The sequence below is a fragment of the Somniosus microcephalus genome, chromosome 9, assembly GCF_052327205.1.
Source record: "Somniosus microcephalus isolate GS21.2 chromosome 9, FLI_Smic_1.0, whole genome shotgun sequence".
In the NCBI taxonomy this organism is placed as follows: domain Eukaryota; kingdom Metazoa; phylum Chordata; class Chondrichthyes; order Squaliformes; family Somniosidae; genus Somniosus; species Somniosus microcephalus.
In genome coordinates this window covers 125495150-125513228 of record NC_140995.1, presented here as the reverse complement: position 1 = coordinate 125513228, position 18079 = coordinate 125495150, and the positions used below count along the sequence as shown (strand labels likewise).

Here is an 18079-nt window from a genome sequence, read left to right as displayed (position 1 = left end):
TCTCTGCACCGTGTCTTCCGTTCTGCTGGGGGAGACTGCGGCTTGAGGCACGCTGTCTACTTTGACCTTGGTTGGCAACTTGGGGCATGTTATATGAATTGCTTGCATCTGTAGAGATGTGCAGGCCTTCACCCCCCTCTCTCGTAAACTGTATGTCGGCATGGTCGCTCACGTAATCTCTGGTGCGCTGTCGTCGACTCTGCCGCGGAACGGGAATTAAAGGTTTGTAAGCTGTCTCGGGATCAGCTCCCTCCAAAACTGCCTCGAATACTTGTGTCTCAGCTAATGCAGTGTCTATCTCCTTTTGTTGCTGCAGAGCGTCTAATGTGGCTTGGAGACGGGCCTGTTCAGCCTGGTATGCAACCTGGTGACGGGCTTGGTCAGCTTGGAGTTCAGCTTGGAGACGGGCCTGTTCTACTTTTATTTCTATTTCTCTGTTCGTATGCGCAGCTCTGGCTTGAGTTGCTACTAGCTTAGCCCGTGTTTTGGCGATGGCCACGCTTACTCTAGAACCACTTGATGCCCGTGAACCAGCTTGCGATCTGTAGTAACCGGAGCTTATAGACCGATTGTCACATTCTAGTTTCGTCTGCCTGTTTAAGGTCTTCTACTCGCTGCAAAGCATTTTCGTTATTATCTTCTGACATGTTGATGTGAGGTAGGTGGGGTGTACAAGGTGAAGGCTTACTCAGAGTTCCTGCTGCTCCACTCTTCACAGCTAGCCGTATTGCTATCTTTTCACTGTACTGGCCTCGCTAGACGTGCTCCTATCTAGTTATCCAGCAAGTTAAACACTTATTCAAATAATTCCTCGTGAAGCCGTTTGCTGTTTTGAAGCTTTACTTAAACAAATTTGTGAAAAGATATTGCATCTGGCCTAACATATGAGATAAAGATGCAAATGGATTGAGAATGGAATCCCTCATGGAAGACCCTCCATTACTGCCAGGTTCTTTCTAGGAAAACTGCTTCCGGGGTCAAACAGGAAGAAAGGTCAACTGACCTCTGCTGTATACAAACACTGCTAACACAATAACCACCACCAGAGGGTGCTATCTGCATGTAAAAAGTCCATAAGTCCAGAACACCCTTTAAGAACGCATTCACTTAGAAGACATTACAGGAGCTTGCTGTGAGTACATTACGAATAAGCATTTGCATTCTAAATTGTTATGCCACTTTTATTCACTTACTTGTTAAACGACCTTGCTTTAAAATGACACACACGTCATGGTAACTGATTTTTTTATTTTTTAAAAAGGTACACTACCTACTGAAATGAAGAGCTCCAGTTAATTAAACGGTTCACTGGGGGCAATCAAAATAATCTGCTGTAATTAAATTGAAAAGTCATCAACAAATTTCAGCAGTATATGTTAGTATTAGAGAGAAAAGGAGCTTAAATTGAGTAGTAAATTTTAATGACAGGCATGCGAACAAAACTATGCTAATTTTATTATACAGGACAAACATTGATGTGATGGTCTACCACATATTACATACCTTGGTAATCTGGGTTGTCATTGTTGTACAAATAGATTCAGAAGTTATAGTCTGAGCACTCATCAGGACGCCAGGATCATTGTCTCCACTGCCATCACCCTTGAAATACAACAAAAGAGAAAATCCAATCAATTTTGTCATCAAAAATAATAGTGCTGTTGAATACATAGGATTTACAACTAGATTAATAAATCATTTATTCAAAAGTGCTTTTTAAAAATAAACACTGCAATTGCATACACATTAGGTGGAATTTTTAGCTTCAGCATCATCGAGGAAAGTTTCCACCCAATGCCTGGACGGAGCTAAACAATTACGGAAGAAGTCAACTAGCACTGTCTTCACACTATTAACAGCTGATTGATTGCCTGGTTATTGAAACAGTAAGTAGCACTGTAGAGGGAGCTAATAATAGGCACAAGTATTAATAAATAAACCAAGTGGTGTGCCCATGATTTCTCATGGGGTGTCAGAAAAAGCAGACGAGTTTAGTTTAAGTCCAGGATAAACTGAATATTATTGCAATGTTTGACCATTCAATCTCAGGAAAACAAGAATGCTGCAATTGACACTTTCTTGAATGGACTGTTGGAGAAGTTTAAAACAGTGCATCAACTTTGCTGTGGCAGGGTAATTAGCTACAATCAAAAGCATATAATGGTACAGCATTTGTTTTAAAACTCAGTGCTATAGGACACAGGTCAAATTCTGAATCTTGCCTTGAACTGAGGAGGCACACATGGGGACAAAGATCTTCCAAATAAGTAAAGCAATAAACTAACAGCAAATCCCATCTTATATATGAATACAAAAATGGTGGCGACGTGACTATTACCAAAAGGAGAATTTATTGTTACCTAGACCGCTTTCCAGCAAGTCAGGCATAATGACAGGTGGCCAAAGATCTATATTCCTTCGATAGGGGAAAAGTGAATATGCAACACACCAGGAAGAGAGAGTCAATATTAGTGAGAAGTATTTACAGGAAATATCTTAATTAATACTTTAAGCAGGGAACTTAGTTGTAAAACCACTGGCAAAATGTAGAACTGTTATAATTTTTAAATAGTTAATTTTTCAAAAAGCTATTGGTCATCAAAAAGTTTCACAAGTTTAAAAACTATGGAGGAAACCTTTGGAAAAATCGAAGTATATAAATTGCCATGCAAAAACTACAATTTATATGGTATGCGCACATTTGCAATCCTCACTGCAAAGCAAGACTGATGATGACATAAAACTGCACCCCTTTTGCTAGGAAGATAAGTCTACCTGGGCGGCTTCATATGTAATGGTTTTAGTCTCTGTTTGAACAATTGGAACCTCTTTTGTTGTAATTTCAGTCTTGTCAGGGCTCACTGTATCAGAGATTGTCACCATTTCGGTCTTTACCACAGGAGGCTATTAAAAAGAAAGCTAAGTAAGTAAAGCCAAAAGTACTTCACAAGATGAGCTAAACACAGATGTCAACTTAAACCCAAAAGCAAGAAAAAAGTGAATAACTATAAAATGAAAAGAATGGGAAAGATTCATACCATAAACAGGCTAATGGAAAATACCAGATGTTTATATTAAAACATATAGCATGACATAAAACACAGGACACAAAATAAAATGTACAACTATTTCATACTTCAATCAAAATAAAAAATGTATCACAAAGATAGAATTTAGTGGCTGCCCAGACCTCCAGTGCAAGCAAGGCAGCCAGAAACCAAGACTGAAGCAGGCAGAGAGGTGGTTGATAACCATTTGTCTCTATTTTGGGGAAAAAGAAGAAACTTGTTGAATCTAAGTGAATTGAAGGTGCTCCAGAAAACCCATGACAGACCAGGCAAAGAGGCAGTACATACGGGAGAGGATTCCACCACACGAACATTTACTTCTGACTCAATTGCTGTGAACATTTACCTCTGAGCAACATACAACTTCTGGCACAGTATCACTATCAACATACGAAACATCTCCGTTTAGCTTGGGTTTGGTGTCTTCTTGCTCTTGCTTGTGTTTTGCTTCCTGCAATTCACCATTTTGCACTTCTTGCAAATCTTCTTCCAGCACATCCTGCATTCTATGTACCATAGCAGCAGGAAAATGTGCTTTTTCGCTTTTTGTCACCGAAACCTTGGACTCCATTGCTACGGTAGTCAATGTCTTAAATTCATTTTGTTCTCCCGTTACATTTTCTCCTTCCTTGGTCTGTGGGTGGTACTCTGCCTCTTCCTCACTCTCACTATGGCTATCAGAGGACGAGACATAACCCTCTTTTGCTGGCACCTCAGAGGGGGGCACAATTGTGCTGCTTTCAACAGCTCTTTCAAGTTTTACATTTGAATGGCTGGGTGCTCTCTTTACCGCTTCAATCACTATTGTTTCTTCTACTACAACCTCTGCCTGCTCCTCCATCTCGGATTTCTGTTTCTCATGTGAGCTCTACATAAGGAAATGAATGAAAAAAAAAAGGATGAGGCAAGAAACATGAAATGCAACCATGCAAACTTAAAAGGATGATCACTGAAAACAAAACAATAAATGATGAATGATGTCACAGTGGCTATGCTCTGGTGGAATTATCTGATAAAGACCACCATGGCAACATCTCCAGCTCCTGCTGGAAGCCCTTCTGTTCTTGAAGCAAGATCCTGGAGAACAGTAAGCAGCCACAACATGTAATGAATATTTTTTAACCACTAATTGATGAAAAAAGTCAACTATGACAGATGAAATTGCTGCAACAAAGCATTCCCCATATTACAAAATTATGACAGATTATTGTACAGCTACAGAAAACAAGACAGACGAGCAATTTTTTAAAAATGCTTAAAAGTACGAGAGAACATACAAATAAAGAACAGGACAAAACAGAAAAATCATAGCAGCATGTGAGACATACTGTGACTTTTATAACTACCAATCATAAATTCCATTCTAAAAGCACCTCAGACAACTGCTTGGAGTATATGAGAGAAACAGATTCAGCAGCAGCTTTTTCTTTCAACCCAGCACCCTCTGATGCCTGAGAAATAGCAGACGAGAAGGAGGCCACCAAGCCTGTTGAGAAGCTCTCTTTACTAAGTAAAAGCGATGTTATCTCCTCTTCTAAGCTCTACGCAGTTAGAAAATTGAGAATAAAGATTAACAAAGATAAAAAACAGTCTTACAGAAGAAAAAGCGAGAGACAGAAGTTATACCATATCACAGATATATTTTTGCCTGTAACTAACAACATGCCACGACAAGCAGGTCTTTCACAGCACAAACAGCATCTCTTAAAACCCACACAGTTCTAAACATTGTAAGAGATCAGTTTTAAGGCAATATACCTATGCTATCTAAGTAATTTGTTCAAAATAGCAAATACTAAACCTACATAATAGAATTTCAGAATTATAAATGCACATATCAAATGAAGTGGTATTCAGCAGTTAAATGCCTTAGAATTCATAAAATTGTTATTTAATTCCATGTCCATACAACATGAAATTTAACACCTCCAGTTTACTTCACTTAACATCAATGCTCCCACAGCTGTGTTGGAAATTGTCCAGATTCCAAGCAACTTTGTATAAGAACAAGTTTATAATTTTGCTAGGAATACGTAACTAAGGAAATCTTCAGAAACAAATTTATGTTGCAGCTATACAGTGATCAAGATTCTTTGCACCATGTGATTATATTGTTATTCTACAGAACCTATGCATTGGTATTAACAAATGCCAGACAAGACCAATGCATTATATAAATCGACCATAGCAACATTTATCATCAAGATCTTTCCAAAGCAATAAAGCCACAGAAGTGCAAGAAAAATATCAAGATCAATCATCATGTTAAAAAAAGGATAAAATAGAAACCAAGAACCAGAAGGAACAGAAAAGTTTAAGCCAGATGAAGCTAACTGAATAAATTCAAGATTTGCTGGTTGGCCCTGGACACGAGTTTGAATCCTACCCAGACTAATGGAATGAAGAATGCCTCTCTTGCTGGCTGTATGCATCATACATTAAATAACTTTGGAAAATCGCATCCCAATTCTTAGTCAGCTTCAACCCCAATTTGTCAATGGCAATGTCAGCCAGAGAAACCATAAGGATGGCTGGTGTGGAAAAAGGAAGTGTCACACAAGTGCGGTAGGGGGTACTGATCTGGGATAAGATAGAGAGAACTTGGTTCTGCAGCTGTATGCTACCCCAGACCTGGCAGTTGCTTGATGGCAATAGTGGGTGCTTCAAATGAAGTGCTTGATCCCCAAGTGCTAATGTCCTTTGCCTTGTTGAGCACAAAATGTTTCTGTTTTCAAAGGAAGGGGAAATGGAAACAAACATATAAACACTACACCAACACCAGAAAACACAACAAGTCACAAAGACATACAAGAAACCTACACAAATGTACAAATTTTACTGAAGACAAGATAACAATGTTTTTTTAAAAAAAAGTAAAAAACATGTAAAAAGCCTTATGTGCAACATTATCTAGAATACCTAATTGGCCTGGAGTTTCTGCTAGGGGTGGAATCGGCAAATTCCGCCCAAAATGCACTAGACACTGCGCTAGTTTTGGCGAGGTGAAATTGCGCCCAAGTTTCTGCACACTGACTAGCATAAGCCCGAACGTAAAATCTCTTATGAATCAGTGCAATCAAGCAACATAATTGACCGTAAAGTCAGGAAATGAGCCTTTCTTCAACTATGATGATACCTGCAGCAGCAGGGCAGACCTGTGGCTTCCACTGACTGCTCATCAGATGATTACGCTGGCTTCACGTGACCGTGGGTGCCTGTGCGCCATGAGAATCTGGACGCAATGCGATGAACCCCCTTAAACTAGCACAATAGGTGGAAACTCACCTTTCTGACTTGGGGCCATGGCCAGTTTTCTGGGTGGGGACTGGTTCAGGCGAAGACTCTGTTGAACAAGCTTTAAAGATTGCAGATACTTAAGTGTAACATAGTTATGGGCGCAACTCACGCTTAAAATTACGTCATTTTTTGCACTGTGATTTTATTCCGCCCAGATTAAGTTGTTAATTAATTATGTGGAAACTCCAGGCCGTAAATTATAGCTTTACAAAAACCATGTCCTAAAATAAATTTCATACAAATTGAAAATGCAACCCATATCCACTGAACGCGTATGGAAAATTTTCCAAATCTTGATTTTGAACATCTTCACCAGGTGAAGAAATGGTTGTGGCTCCAATATGGAAAAGGTTACTGGACTGGTAATGCTAAATGTAATCTCAACACTTTAAGGTATAATTCAGAGTTCCCAGATTGAAAGCTTGCAGAACAGTGGTTGGAGACTGACGGCCACAATATTGTAGCCCTAGCTCCAATCTGCACTTCCTTCAAGTACGACTTTGCAGCTAGTAATGCAGGATTATGGAATTACCCTATAAATCTTTTGAAAATGTTTCCAGTTTAAAAATATCAACATTAATTTATGTGTTTACTAAAACTAAGTTATTGAACACAAAGTACTAAGTTTGAAATAATAATTTGGGTTTCTACATAAAACAATGCAATTATTGAATATGATGAATAAATTGGAAATGATTGGTAAGTTGTCAATATCACAATTTGTTAATGCACCCAAACACACAGATGCTGATCCAAATTAGTATTGCAAATAATTTATTAGTTCACACTTTCTATGTATGAAAGCATTACAAGTTACGCAAACACCAATATCCTTCAAGTTGGATCAAGCCTTCAATTAAATCCTGAAATTCTACTACTGACACATACCCCTTCTGTTTGCAGTGATAAGGGTTTGGTCAACCGATTTTCCCATTCATTTGGACGTGGTTCAAGTGTGGATTCCATGAAACTGCGTTTTAGCTCGCTAATGCTAGCTTGATGTTTCAATAGATCCTCCTGGGTCTTATCAAGGTCCTAATTTCCGCACATGTACACAATAAGAATGAGACACAACAGATCAAAACTAAATTAGTCAAAAAATGAGCAACACACAGGAACACCTAGGCTCACTGAAAATTGATTCTTTATTGATTTAAGAAATAAGCCTACTGGCTTGTTTTTTTTCGTAGACTTTAATTCAATAGTTTAGAAATTACTTGTATAAACCCAGCATCAACACCAGACATTCCTTGCCTACTGATGCCAGTCTTCCAATAGTACAATTTAGACAGTACCATAATTACATTAGTGGCTCGGAACATTTAATATTAATTTGTATTGAAATGGAGACCATTTCAGGTGCATGTGTTAGATATAGGACAATCATGATCGACTGTGAAATAGGCTTCTTATACTTGCTGTAAACTTTAGAAACCATGTTAAGAACACAGGTGATGTAAGTTTTATGAAACAAAATCAAATGTCAATAACCAATTCCTTTTAAGATCCAAAGTGAGATATTCAGTGAGACTAGGCACATGTAATTGCACATTTAGTATGAAACCTGGAATGGTGTGTTTGATTTTAGTTTATATTATACATATTATTTGGTAAAACCACAAGATTATATAAAAACAGTCAATTAGTTTGGTTACAAGTCTGCAGTATTCCTGGTTAGTAAATGTGCTCATTCATCTTTATGTAACTGTAGTAAAATACTTTTGTTTCTACCTGCCACTCAGATTATAGTCATCACTGCATGCCAATATCCCAAGCTATTCCACTACAGCACAGAATAAGAAATACAACCTTGGAGAGGTATAGCATGCATTCAAATGCTTTCCATTCCCATGCATTGCATGCAAAATCCACGGCAACAGCCTGCTAGTGAAAGGTCATCCAGCGCAAAACATCAGCCCATCTAAGTACTTAGATTTTATACAAACCTCCAACATTAAATTGCTATGTCTGATATAAATATTTTCTCCTTCTATGCTCAATGACTTATTCTGTGAAATTGAAAGAAAAAGGAAAGAAAATTCCAACGTAAAAATAAATAAAATCATATAGAACATGCAGGCACCAAAACAGCTAAAATTAGGGAAAAAAATCCCAGGATCAGAAAGGTACACCATCACACCACGCATGGCATTCTAAAACATTCCAAGCCCAATAGCTAAAATGGGAAAAGGAGTGAAAGAATGCGAGTTAAGTTGCATCAACCTTTTGCTGCTGTAGTGCTTCTTCTTCCTGTTCCGACTGAGTGCATCCAGCAAGTTGTAAAAGAAAACTTTATTATTCCTTTGCTATTTTGAAGAAGTAGTCAATAAAAAAAATGGCCATTATATGCAAATTAAAACAATCTAAACCAGTTTGCATACTTCATCTGCCTCTGTGGTTTCAATGTCTTTTTACCCTTCCTCCACCTAATCTTCCATAACTTTATATATTAAAGTATTTGCAATGGTGAAATAAAAAAAGCAGAAACTGTTCTTTGAACATTTATCTATTGCACATATACAAGATCATAATAGGGCTAGAATAGTTAGAATTTTCAGAGACATTTACACATACCATATGTAAATTTACACTAATTAACTAGGATTTAATAAACATGCTGTTTATATTGGTTTATCCCACTTTGTTCTTGACATTTGGAAAAACTCATTCAGAACTTTTACATATTACAGACAGAAGGTGTGAACAATTAAAATTAAGCATGCCTATTTGCCAACTATAAGTATTCAGTACCTGCTTTGAGGGGAAACTGAGGGCCACAGGGGATAATTACTTTTTTTAAAAGGTGATTATTTGAGGTGACACTGCTTTGCATAGACATACATGAAACATCTGGACTGTTTATATCATGTCTACAATAGGAATGGGTAGGATCTGAAAAAGCCCATTTGTCTCAATCTGGCTGGTCACAGTGTTCCAATTGAACAATCAAAAACTGTTAGAACTAAGTGGAGAGAAGAAGAGGGAGGAAGCTGGGTGGGAAGTGGGAAATAACCGTAAAGTATGTAGCCCTGATTGTCAGCACAACCGTGTCTATTTTGCAGTGAAACAGTGCCACCTGCCTTACATTTGCTGCAATGTCAATTCACCAAAACGTAAACACCTGGAATAGATTTTGTATCAAATTTTCACATTTTTAAAAAAGGCATTAACAATGAAATGTAATTGTCTGAAAAACATCTATTCAAGTGGCTTAAGAGTAAAAAAAGTGGAAAATAATTATACAGATCAAGTAGTTTCAAAATTATGTTTCAAGATCCCCACTCCCAGATTTGTTGGAAACAGTCTACAATAGAAAATATAATAGCAAAATACTGCGGATGCTGGAAATCTGAAATAACAGAAAATGCTGGAAATACTCAGCAGGCCAGGCAGCATCCGTGGAGAGAGAAACAGAGTTAATGTTTCAGGTCTGGGACCCTTCATCAGAACTGGAAAAAGCTGGAAATGTAACAGATATTAAGCAGGTGCAGAGACCTTTGGGGGGGGGGGGGGGGGGGGTAGGTTTAGGAGGGGAGGAAGGAATTGAAAGAACATACTGTGAAAATGTTGCAAGTGGGAATGGCAAAAATCATACTGCATGAAAAATGGGGGCAGGGATTATTATCTGAAATTGTTGAACTCAATGTTGAGTCCGGAAGGCTGTAAAGTGCCCAATCGAAAGATGAGGTGCTGTTCCTCGAGCTTACGTTGACCGGTCTATTTCCCGCACTTCTGCTCTCACCCCTTCCCCTCCCTCCCAGAACCACGATAGGGTTCCCCTCGTCCTCACCTTTTATCCCACCAGCCTCCACATTCAACGGATCATCCTCTGCCATTTCCGCCACCTCCAGCGTGATCCCACCACCAAACACACCTTCCCCTTACCTCCCCTTTCAGCATTCCGAAGGGACCGCTCCCTCCGCGACACCCTGGTCCACTCCTCAATCACCCCCAACAGCCCTGCTCCTTCACCTGGCACCTTCCCATGCAAGCGCAGGAGATGCAACACATGCCCTTTCACCTCCTCCTTTCCCACTGTCCAGGGCCCCAAACACCCCTTCCAGGTGAAACAGCGATTTACTTGTACTTCTTGCAGTTTAATATAATGTATTCGCTGCTCACGATGCGGTCTCTACATTGGGGAAACCAAACGCAGATTGGGCGACCGCTTTGCGGAACACCTCCATTCAGTCCGTAAGGGTGGCCCTGAGCTTCCGGTCGCCTGTCACTTTAATTCACCGCTTCGCTCCCACTCTGATCTCTCTGTCCTCGGGCTATTGCATTGTTCCAATGAAGCTCAACGTAAGCTCGAGGAACAGCACCTTATCTTTCGATTAGGCACTTTACAGGAAACTCTCTGGTATCCGGCACTGACGGGACCGAGCTGGTGCCGGTCGATCAACACTGCCGGAGAAACCAGCGCTAATGTTAAAACATACGGAGCTTCTGAGCTCTGTATCTAGCAACAAACCCTGTTGCTTAGCAACAGCTTCAAAACAGTCCGCGCAGCTTGCAAGCATCTCTGTAGCTAAGCAACAGCTTCAGCTAGACGCTTGCAGAGCCAGGAATGGAGAAAAAAAAGCAACGAAAAGTAAAAAAAGTTATCTGAACCGACTCCTGAATTTTGCCAGTGGATAGAGCATTCCGGAGGTTTAACCTCCGTTTAAAAGGAAAGTTTCCTGTACAGCCTTCCGGACTCAATATGGAGTTCAATTTCAGATAATAATCCCTGCCCCCATTTTTCATGCAGTATGATTTTGCCATTCCCATTTGCAACATTTTCACAGGATGTTCTTTCAATTCCTTCCTCCCCTCCGTCTCTGCACCTGCTTAATATCTGTTACATTTCCAGCTTTAACCAGTTCTGATGAAGGGTCCCAGACCCGAAACGTTAACTCTGTTTCTCTCTCCACAGATGCTGCCTGGCCTGCTGAGTATTTCCAGCATTTTCTGTTGTTACTACAATAGAAAATAGTGTGTTCAGGCACTACAAAATTAGATGTGAAATTTGCAGACAATAGAACTGATAGACGAGAGCTTCAGACAAAACAGTACAAGATTCAATATTAGTCAAAATGCTCATACTCTTCTCTTTCCCCCACAAAAAGAACTACATTTCTAATTGTTTTATAACTTTCCATACAAAAAACTATTTTCAAATGCCACACATTAAGCGACAAAATTACACACCTCCTCTTCCTCTGCTTTCTCATTCAGGTCATTGTCATAAGAGGCGTATAATGTAGTCGCCTTAGGCTCCAGGTAACAGAGAGACAGAGCAAGAGGAAGGGAAAGGGTGAGTGAGAAAGGGACAGACTGGGATGCAGACAGAAGCAGCACAAAGATTAGGATGATGGAAGGAATAAGGGATGGAGAAGTAATAGGAATGTATTTTTGAATGCTTGGTGGAATCAAAGCAGCATAGTCATCAGGAAGGCTGGGAAAGCTGATGTAACCATCCTCATCAAGCAATGAAGGGAATTTGGGAGGAAAACATTTATATAGATTTAGAAATGCGAGGCCCAATGTCTTTATTACAGGACGAGAGTCAATTTTTATTTCCTTCAGGTCCTGTACTGTAGGATTAGGACACTGAGTGGTTGTGGTAAATACAGGATCAGGATAATGAGGAGCAGTTAATAATACTGCATCATGCTCTGGAGATGTTACGTGTAGACTATGATTGGAAGAAATAGACTCAAAAATATATTCTTGGTCTAATTCACTAGTTGAAAATGCACTATCCTCTGAAATGTCAGAGAGAAAATCTGTCTCAGGAATAGGAAAGAGATTTAGAGAGAGGGAATAGCTGGAATATGTAGGAGATGGGGGGTATATGTAATGGAACTAAATTAAACCCAGTCGACGTTTATGTTCCAGAAAGTATAGAGAGAGGACAGAAAGGAAACAAAAAAGAGAGAAACAATTAGTCAGAAAGTCACTCAGGAAGTGCTGCAAATTCAAACGAATGAAGGCCGACAACTTTAGCCTTTGCAAGATGGACAGGGAAAACACAACGCAGGAAAAACAAGCAAGCACACTAGACCTTTTGCACAATAATTGTCATTAAACTTTAGCTTGGTTACTACCCAGCGCTCCTCCCAACCATACATCTACTCAATTTGAAATTCAAAACACAAGAAACGACTATGAATAGTAAACTTGCTCAGTTTTTTTCTACAAAGGATTTAGCTACATTTTATAAGTCATGGTCCTGTTACATTCCTATATTATGTTAACTTTAGCTATTATGAATACTTTGCATTGAACAGTGGCACTTGAAATATAATGCAACACAGTTCAGCTGCTTTACAAATATTAGGAGATTTTCCTGGATCTGCATCCAGGATCACCCAAGTGCAACAAATACCAAAACATAGGGCAGGCTGGAACACACACCTGATTTTTCTGGTATTAATTTATATGGAGGAAAATTGTGTGGTTCTGACCGCTCAATTTTCCAATACAGTATTTACTGCACACAGGCCATCCAGTGCAACTGGTCATTGAACCAGGAAAATCTCTCCTATTGTTTCCAACATTCACATTCATCCTTACTAACTTTGAAGTCAAATCGATTAGTTACACATCCTAAAGTTAGACCCATGTACAGAACTGGAAAAGTCTACCCAACCGATAAAAGCTACTTTCTAGTTTTAACAAATTTAAAAGCAGCAATATTTTGCTTTTTAATTATTCATTCTCAGAGTGGATCGGTAGCACCACTGCTGGCCGAGCCCTGAAGGACATAGCTGCCAGTCTGGGCCTGCGACAGGTCATAAAGTCAGTCATAATGGCACAGAAGGAGGCCATTCGGCCCATCGAGTCCGTGCTGGCTCTCTGTAGAGCAATCCAGTCAGTCCCATTCCCCCGCTCTATCCCCGTAGCCCTGCAAGTTTATTTCCCTCAAGTGCCTATCCAGTCTCCCCTTGAAAACATTGAGTGTCGCCGCTTCCACCACTTCCATCGGCAGCGAATTCAGGTCATCACCACTCGCTGCGTAAAAAAGGTATTCCTCACATCCCCCTGTATCTCTTGCCCAAAAACTTAAATCTGTGTCCCCTAGTCCTTGTACCATCAACTAGTGGGAGTGAGAATAGCCTTTCCTCATCTAGCCTATCCAAATCCGTCATAATCTTGTACACCTCTATCAAATCACCCCTCAACCTCCTTTGCTCTAATGAAAACAAATCCAGCTCCTCCAACCTGTCCTTGTAGCTAAGATCCCCCATCCCCAGAACCATTCTGGTAAATCTCCTCTGCACCCTCTCAAGGGCCTTCACATCCTTCCTAATGTGTGGTGACCAGAACTAGATGCAATACTCCAGTTGTGGCCTAACCAGCACTTTATCAAGGTTCAGCATAACTTCTCTACTTTTGTACTCAATACTTCTATTTATGCAGCCTAAGATCCCATATGCTTTGTTAACCACTCTATGTCCTGCCACCTTCAGGGAACTTTGCACATTAACTCCCAGGTTCCTCTGTCCCTGCACACTCTTTAAAATTGTGCCATTAAGTGTATATTGCCTCTCCCGGTTTCTTCTGCCAAAATGCATCACCTCACACTTCTCGATTAAATTCCACCCGTCACTTGTCTGCCCATTCTGCTAGCCTTTCTATGTCCTGTTGCAATCGATTATCATCATCTTCACTGTTTGCCACATCCAAGTTTGGTGTCATCGGCAAATTTAGAAATTCTATTCTGTATTCCAATATCCAGGTCATTTATATATATCAAAAAAGCAGTGGCCCCAGCACTGACCCTTGAGGAACACCGCTGCTTACCATCCTCCAGTCTGAAAAACACCACGAGGGGAAAAACCTACTTTACCTCATCCTCACCAGTCTAGCTGTCGCAGATGCATTTGTCCATGACAGTATTGGTAGCAGTGACCACCACACAGTCATTGAGACGACGAAGTCCCATCTTCACACTGAGGACCTCAATCATGTCGTGTGGCACTACCACCATGCTAAATGGGATAGGTTCAGAACAGAGCTAGCAACTCAAAACTGGGCATCAATGAGGCGCTGTGGGTCATCAGTAACAGCAGAATTGTATTCCACCACAATCTGTAACCTCATGGCCTGGCATATCCCTCACTCTACCATTACCATCAAGCCAGGGTACCAACCCTGGTTCAATAAGAAGTGTAGAAAAGCATGCCAGGAGCAGCACCAGGCGTACCTAAAAATGAGGTGCCAACCCAGGGAAGTTGCAACACAGGACTACATGCATGCTAAAAAGCAGAAGCAGCATGCTAGAGACAGGGCTAAGCGATCCCACAATCAACGGATCAGATCAAAGCTCTGCAGTCCTGCCACATCCAGTCGTGAATGGTGGTGGACCACTGAACAACTAACACTCGGCTCCCAACCTCATTACAGCCTTGGTCCAAATATGGACGAAGGAGCTGAATTCCAGGTGAGGCGAGAGTGATTGCCCTTGACATCAAGGCAGCATTTGACCGAGTGCGGCATCAAGGAGCCCTAGTAAAACTGAAGTCAATGGGAATTGGGGGGAAAACTCTCCACTGGCTGGAGTCATACCAAGCACAAAGGAAGATGGTTGTGGTGGTTGAAGGTCAATCATCACAGCCCCAGGACATCGCTGCAGGAGGTCAGGGCAGTGTCCTAGGTACAACCATCTTCAGCTACTTAATCAATGACCTTCCCTCCAACATAAGGTCAAAAATGGGGATGTTAGCTGATGACTGCAGTGTTCAGTGCCATTCACAACTCCTCAGACAATGAAGCAGTCCATGCCCGCATACAACAAGACCTGGACGACGTTCAGGCTTGGATTGATACGTGGCAGGAAACATTTGCGCCACACAAGTGCCAGGTAATGACAATCTCCAACAAGCGAGTTTAACCACCGCCCCTTGACATTCAACAGCAGTACCATCGCCGAATCCCCCACCATCAACATCCTTTGGGGGGGGGGGGGTCACCATTGACCAGAAACTTAACTGGACCAGCCACATAAATACTGTGGCAACAAGAGCAGGTCAGAGGCTAGGTATTCTGTGGCAAATGTCTCACCTCCCGACTCCCCAAAGCCTTTCCATCATCTACAAGGCACAAGTAAGGAGTGTGATGGAATATCTCCACTTGCCTGGATGAGTGCAGCTCCAACAACACAAGAAGCTCAACAACATCCAGGACAAAGCAGCCCGCTTCATTGGCACCCCATCCACCACCTTAAACATTCACTCCCTCCTCCACTGGTGTACCGTGGCTGCAGTGTGTACCATCTACAAGGTGGACTGCAGCAACTCGCCAAGGCTTCTTCAGTAGCACCTCCCAAACCCACGACCTCTTCCACCTAGAAGGACAAGGGCAGTAGGCACATGGGAACACCATCACCTGCCAGTTCCCCTCCAAGTCACACACCATCCCGACTTAGAAGTATATCGCCGATCCTTCATGGTCGCTGGGTCAAAATCCTGGAACGCCCTACCAAACAGTACTGTGGGAGTACCTTCACCACACAGACTGCAGCGGCTCACCACTACCTTCTCAAGGGCAATTAGGGATGGGCAATAAATGCTGGCCTTGCCAGCGACGCCCACATCACAAACAAAACAAAAGTTTGAATGAGTGACAGCCACAGCTGAACACTCCCATACATTGGCCCATAAATTCCGTTCCCTACGGGTGTGTACTCACCTGTAGGGCCAACGGAAGTGCCGGTTTTAGGCATGCACTGCGCATGCGCTGGAAACCGGAACTTCCGTTCTCTGAAGAAAGGGCTTCACAGGTCAAACGCCTGTGTCGGATAGTCAGCGCGTACGGCTGGAACTTCCATTTTTTTCGTACTATGCTGCAGTCCAGGTAAGTCGAAAGCTGCTGCACCTAGAAAAACAGGGGCAAGGCCTGCTTTTACCAGGCTAACAGTTGAAGTAAAAAAAAAATTTTCCCACTGATTTATCATTTTAAAATACTTTAAAGAAAGGTAAGTTTATCTTTAGCCCCGTTAAAAACTTTTTTTTTTTTTTTTTTAATTAAAATGTGTGTTTAATAGTTAAATTATGTAATTTATAGTCATTTTAAAAATGCTATTCTTTTAAATTTATTGAAGTTTTACTTATGTTTTGGGGTGGATCTCTATTCATAGATTTGACAGGTCTTCCTGTCAAATCTATGAATGGAGATTCTTTGCTCTGATTGGCTCCCCATGGCCCACATGATCCCAGGGACACCGCAAACTACCTGCGCCCCTGGGATACGCGTGCCCTGCACACCAGCAGTTTGGAGAGGCACAGCAACAGAATTGTGCGCCTCCCAGGAGCCTTCCGGTCCAGGTGGAGATTTTTCAAAATCGCAACCCTCTGCTGAGGGCTGCGAACGAAATTTCTGGGCCAATACATCACACACAAGCAGCAGATTTTCCTGAAATTCCTTGCCTCCCCCTGTCCAAGAAATACTTGATAAAATATCACACGTGCCCAATGCAGCTTTAAATCATCTGACAAGTTGGAGGCGGGGGGGGAAAAAAGTCCTGTACCATTTGCATGCTAGGTTTTATACTCACTATTGTACACTTTGCACGACTGTCTACTTAAATGTAAAACTTGTGTATTAATTATTGACTAATCAAAGCAGTAACAGTTTTGTATAATAAAAATGTACAGTACCTTTGCTTCCACAGGCATTTCCAGCTGTGAGGCTTTCGAAGGAGTGGTTTTTGTCTTTTGCTGCTGTCTTTTCATCTGCTGCTTCTACTTTAATGACGCCCACTGTTGTGGCAGTGACCTCTGCTGTTGAACCCTGAGAAACACCTAGAGAAGCTGAATCCTGCAGCAGGCCCACCTCATTAATGCCATCTGCTGGAGCTGCCAAAGAAGAGAAACTTATTTTTAGCTTTTAATCAGTCATCTATCTATATAAATAATATAAAAAGGATCGTGGTGTCTGTCTGTCTGTGTGTATGTCCGGGCATCACTCAAAAGTTAGAGCGTATCTACACATATGTTATATCAAAAGAAAGCTTATAATTAGGGGAGTGTCATAGGCATATTTACTTTTTGGTCAGACAAAAATTGTTCAGACAGTATACAAAAAACGTTCAAAAAAGACAAAATCCACTCATTAGCGGTTGACCAATCATACCGCTCATTAGCGTTGAGTAACGTGATGGTTGATCAATCCTACGGGTGAAGCGCGCTGCGTCACGGGGGGCGTTTCATGGCAGGGCCTAATCCTGCAGCCTGCAGTTAGTGCCTCACAAAATGGCGGCCGCCTTTCTTCACACGCAAAATCTCCCTCCGGCTCTCACCTTTTAGCAGGGGAGAGGCTGCTTTAAAATTAGATCGTTCACTCAGTCGCGTCTCTCTTCATCTCTTTTGTTTTTCTTTTCTCTGGCCGGCTGCGCGGGAAAACAGAGAACCACGCGGCCTGAGAGACAGCGAGCAGGGGAGGCGGGCCGCAGCGGGCCTGATGCGCTACGCCGCGCGCGGGGGCTCCGGCTCAGCAGATCGGGCGCTCATCAGGGGTCAGCCCGCAACACATCGACCGGAGGAGCGGCCTCTCCCCCCCCCTTCCTTCCCACTCTCTTCCCCCCCCCCCCCTTCCCACTCTCTCCTCCCCCCTCTCCCCCCCTTCCCACTCTCTCCCCCCCTCGCTTTCCCCCCCTTCCCCCACTCGCTCCCCCATCCTTCCCCCACTCGCTCCCCCCTTCCTTCCCCCACTCGCTCCCCCCCTCCTTC

General features: G+C 41.9%; 1 protein-coding gene across 1 annotated transcript in view; it reads right to left on the bottom strand.

Annotated features, from left to right (window-relative positions):
• The window catches only part of epb41l2 (erythrocyte membrane protein band 4.1-like 2), a 165497-nt gene that overhangs the window by 17867 nt on the left and 129551 nt on the right, over positions 1–18079 (bottom strand). The window contains 8 exon segments of the mRNA XM_085997140.1: positions 1504–1602; positions 2776–2904; positions 3415–3936; positions 4442–4609; positions 7254–7400; positions 8312–8374; positions 17009–17059; positions 17061–17206. Of these exon segments, the coding sequence (XP_085853266.1) occupies positions 1504–1602; positions 2776–2904; positions 3415–3936; positions 4442–4609; positions 7254–7400; positions 8312–8374; positions 17009–17059; positions 17061–17206 (1325 nt within the window).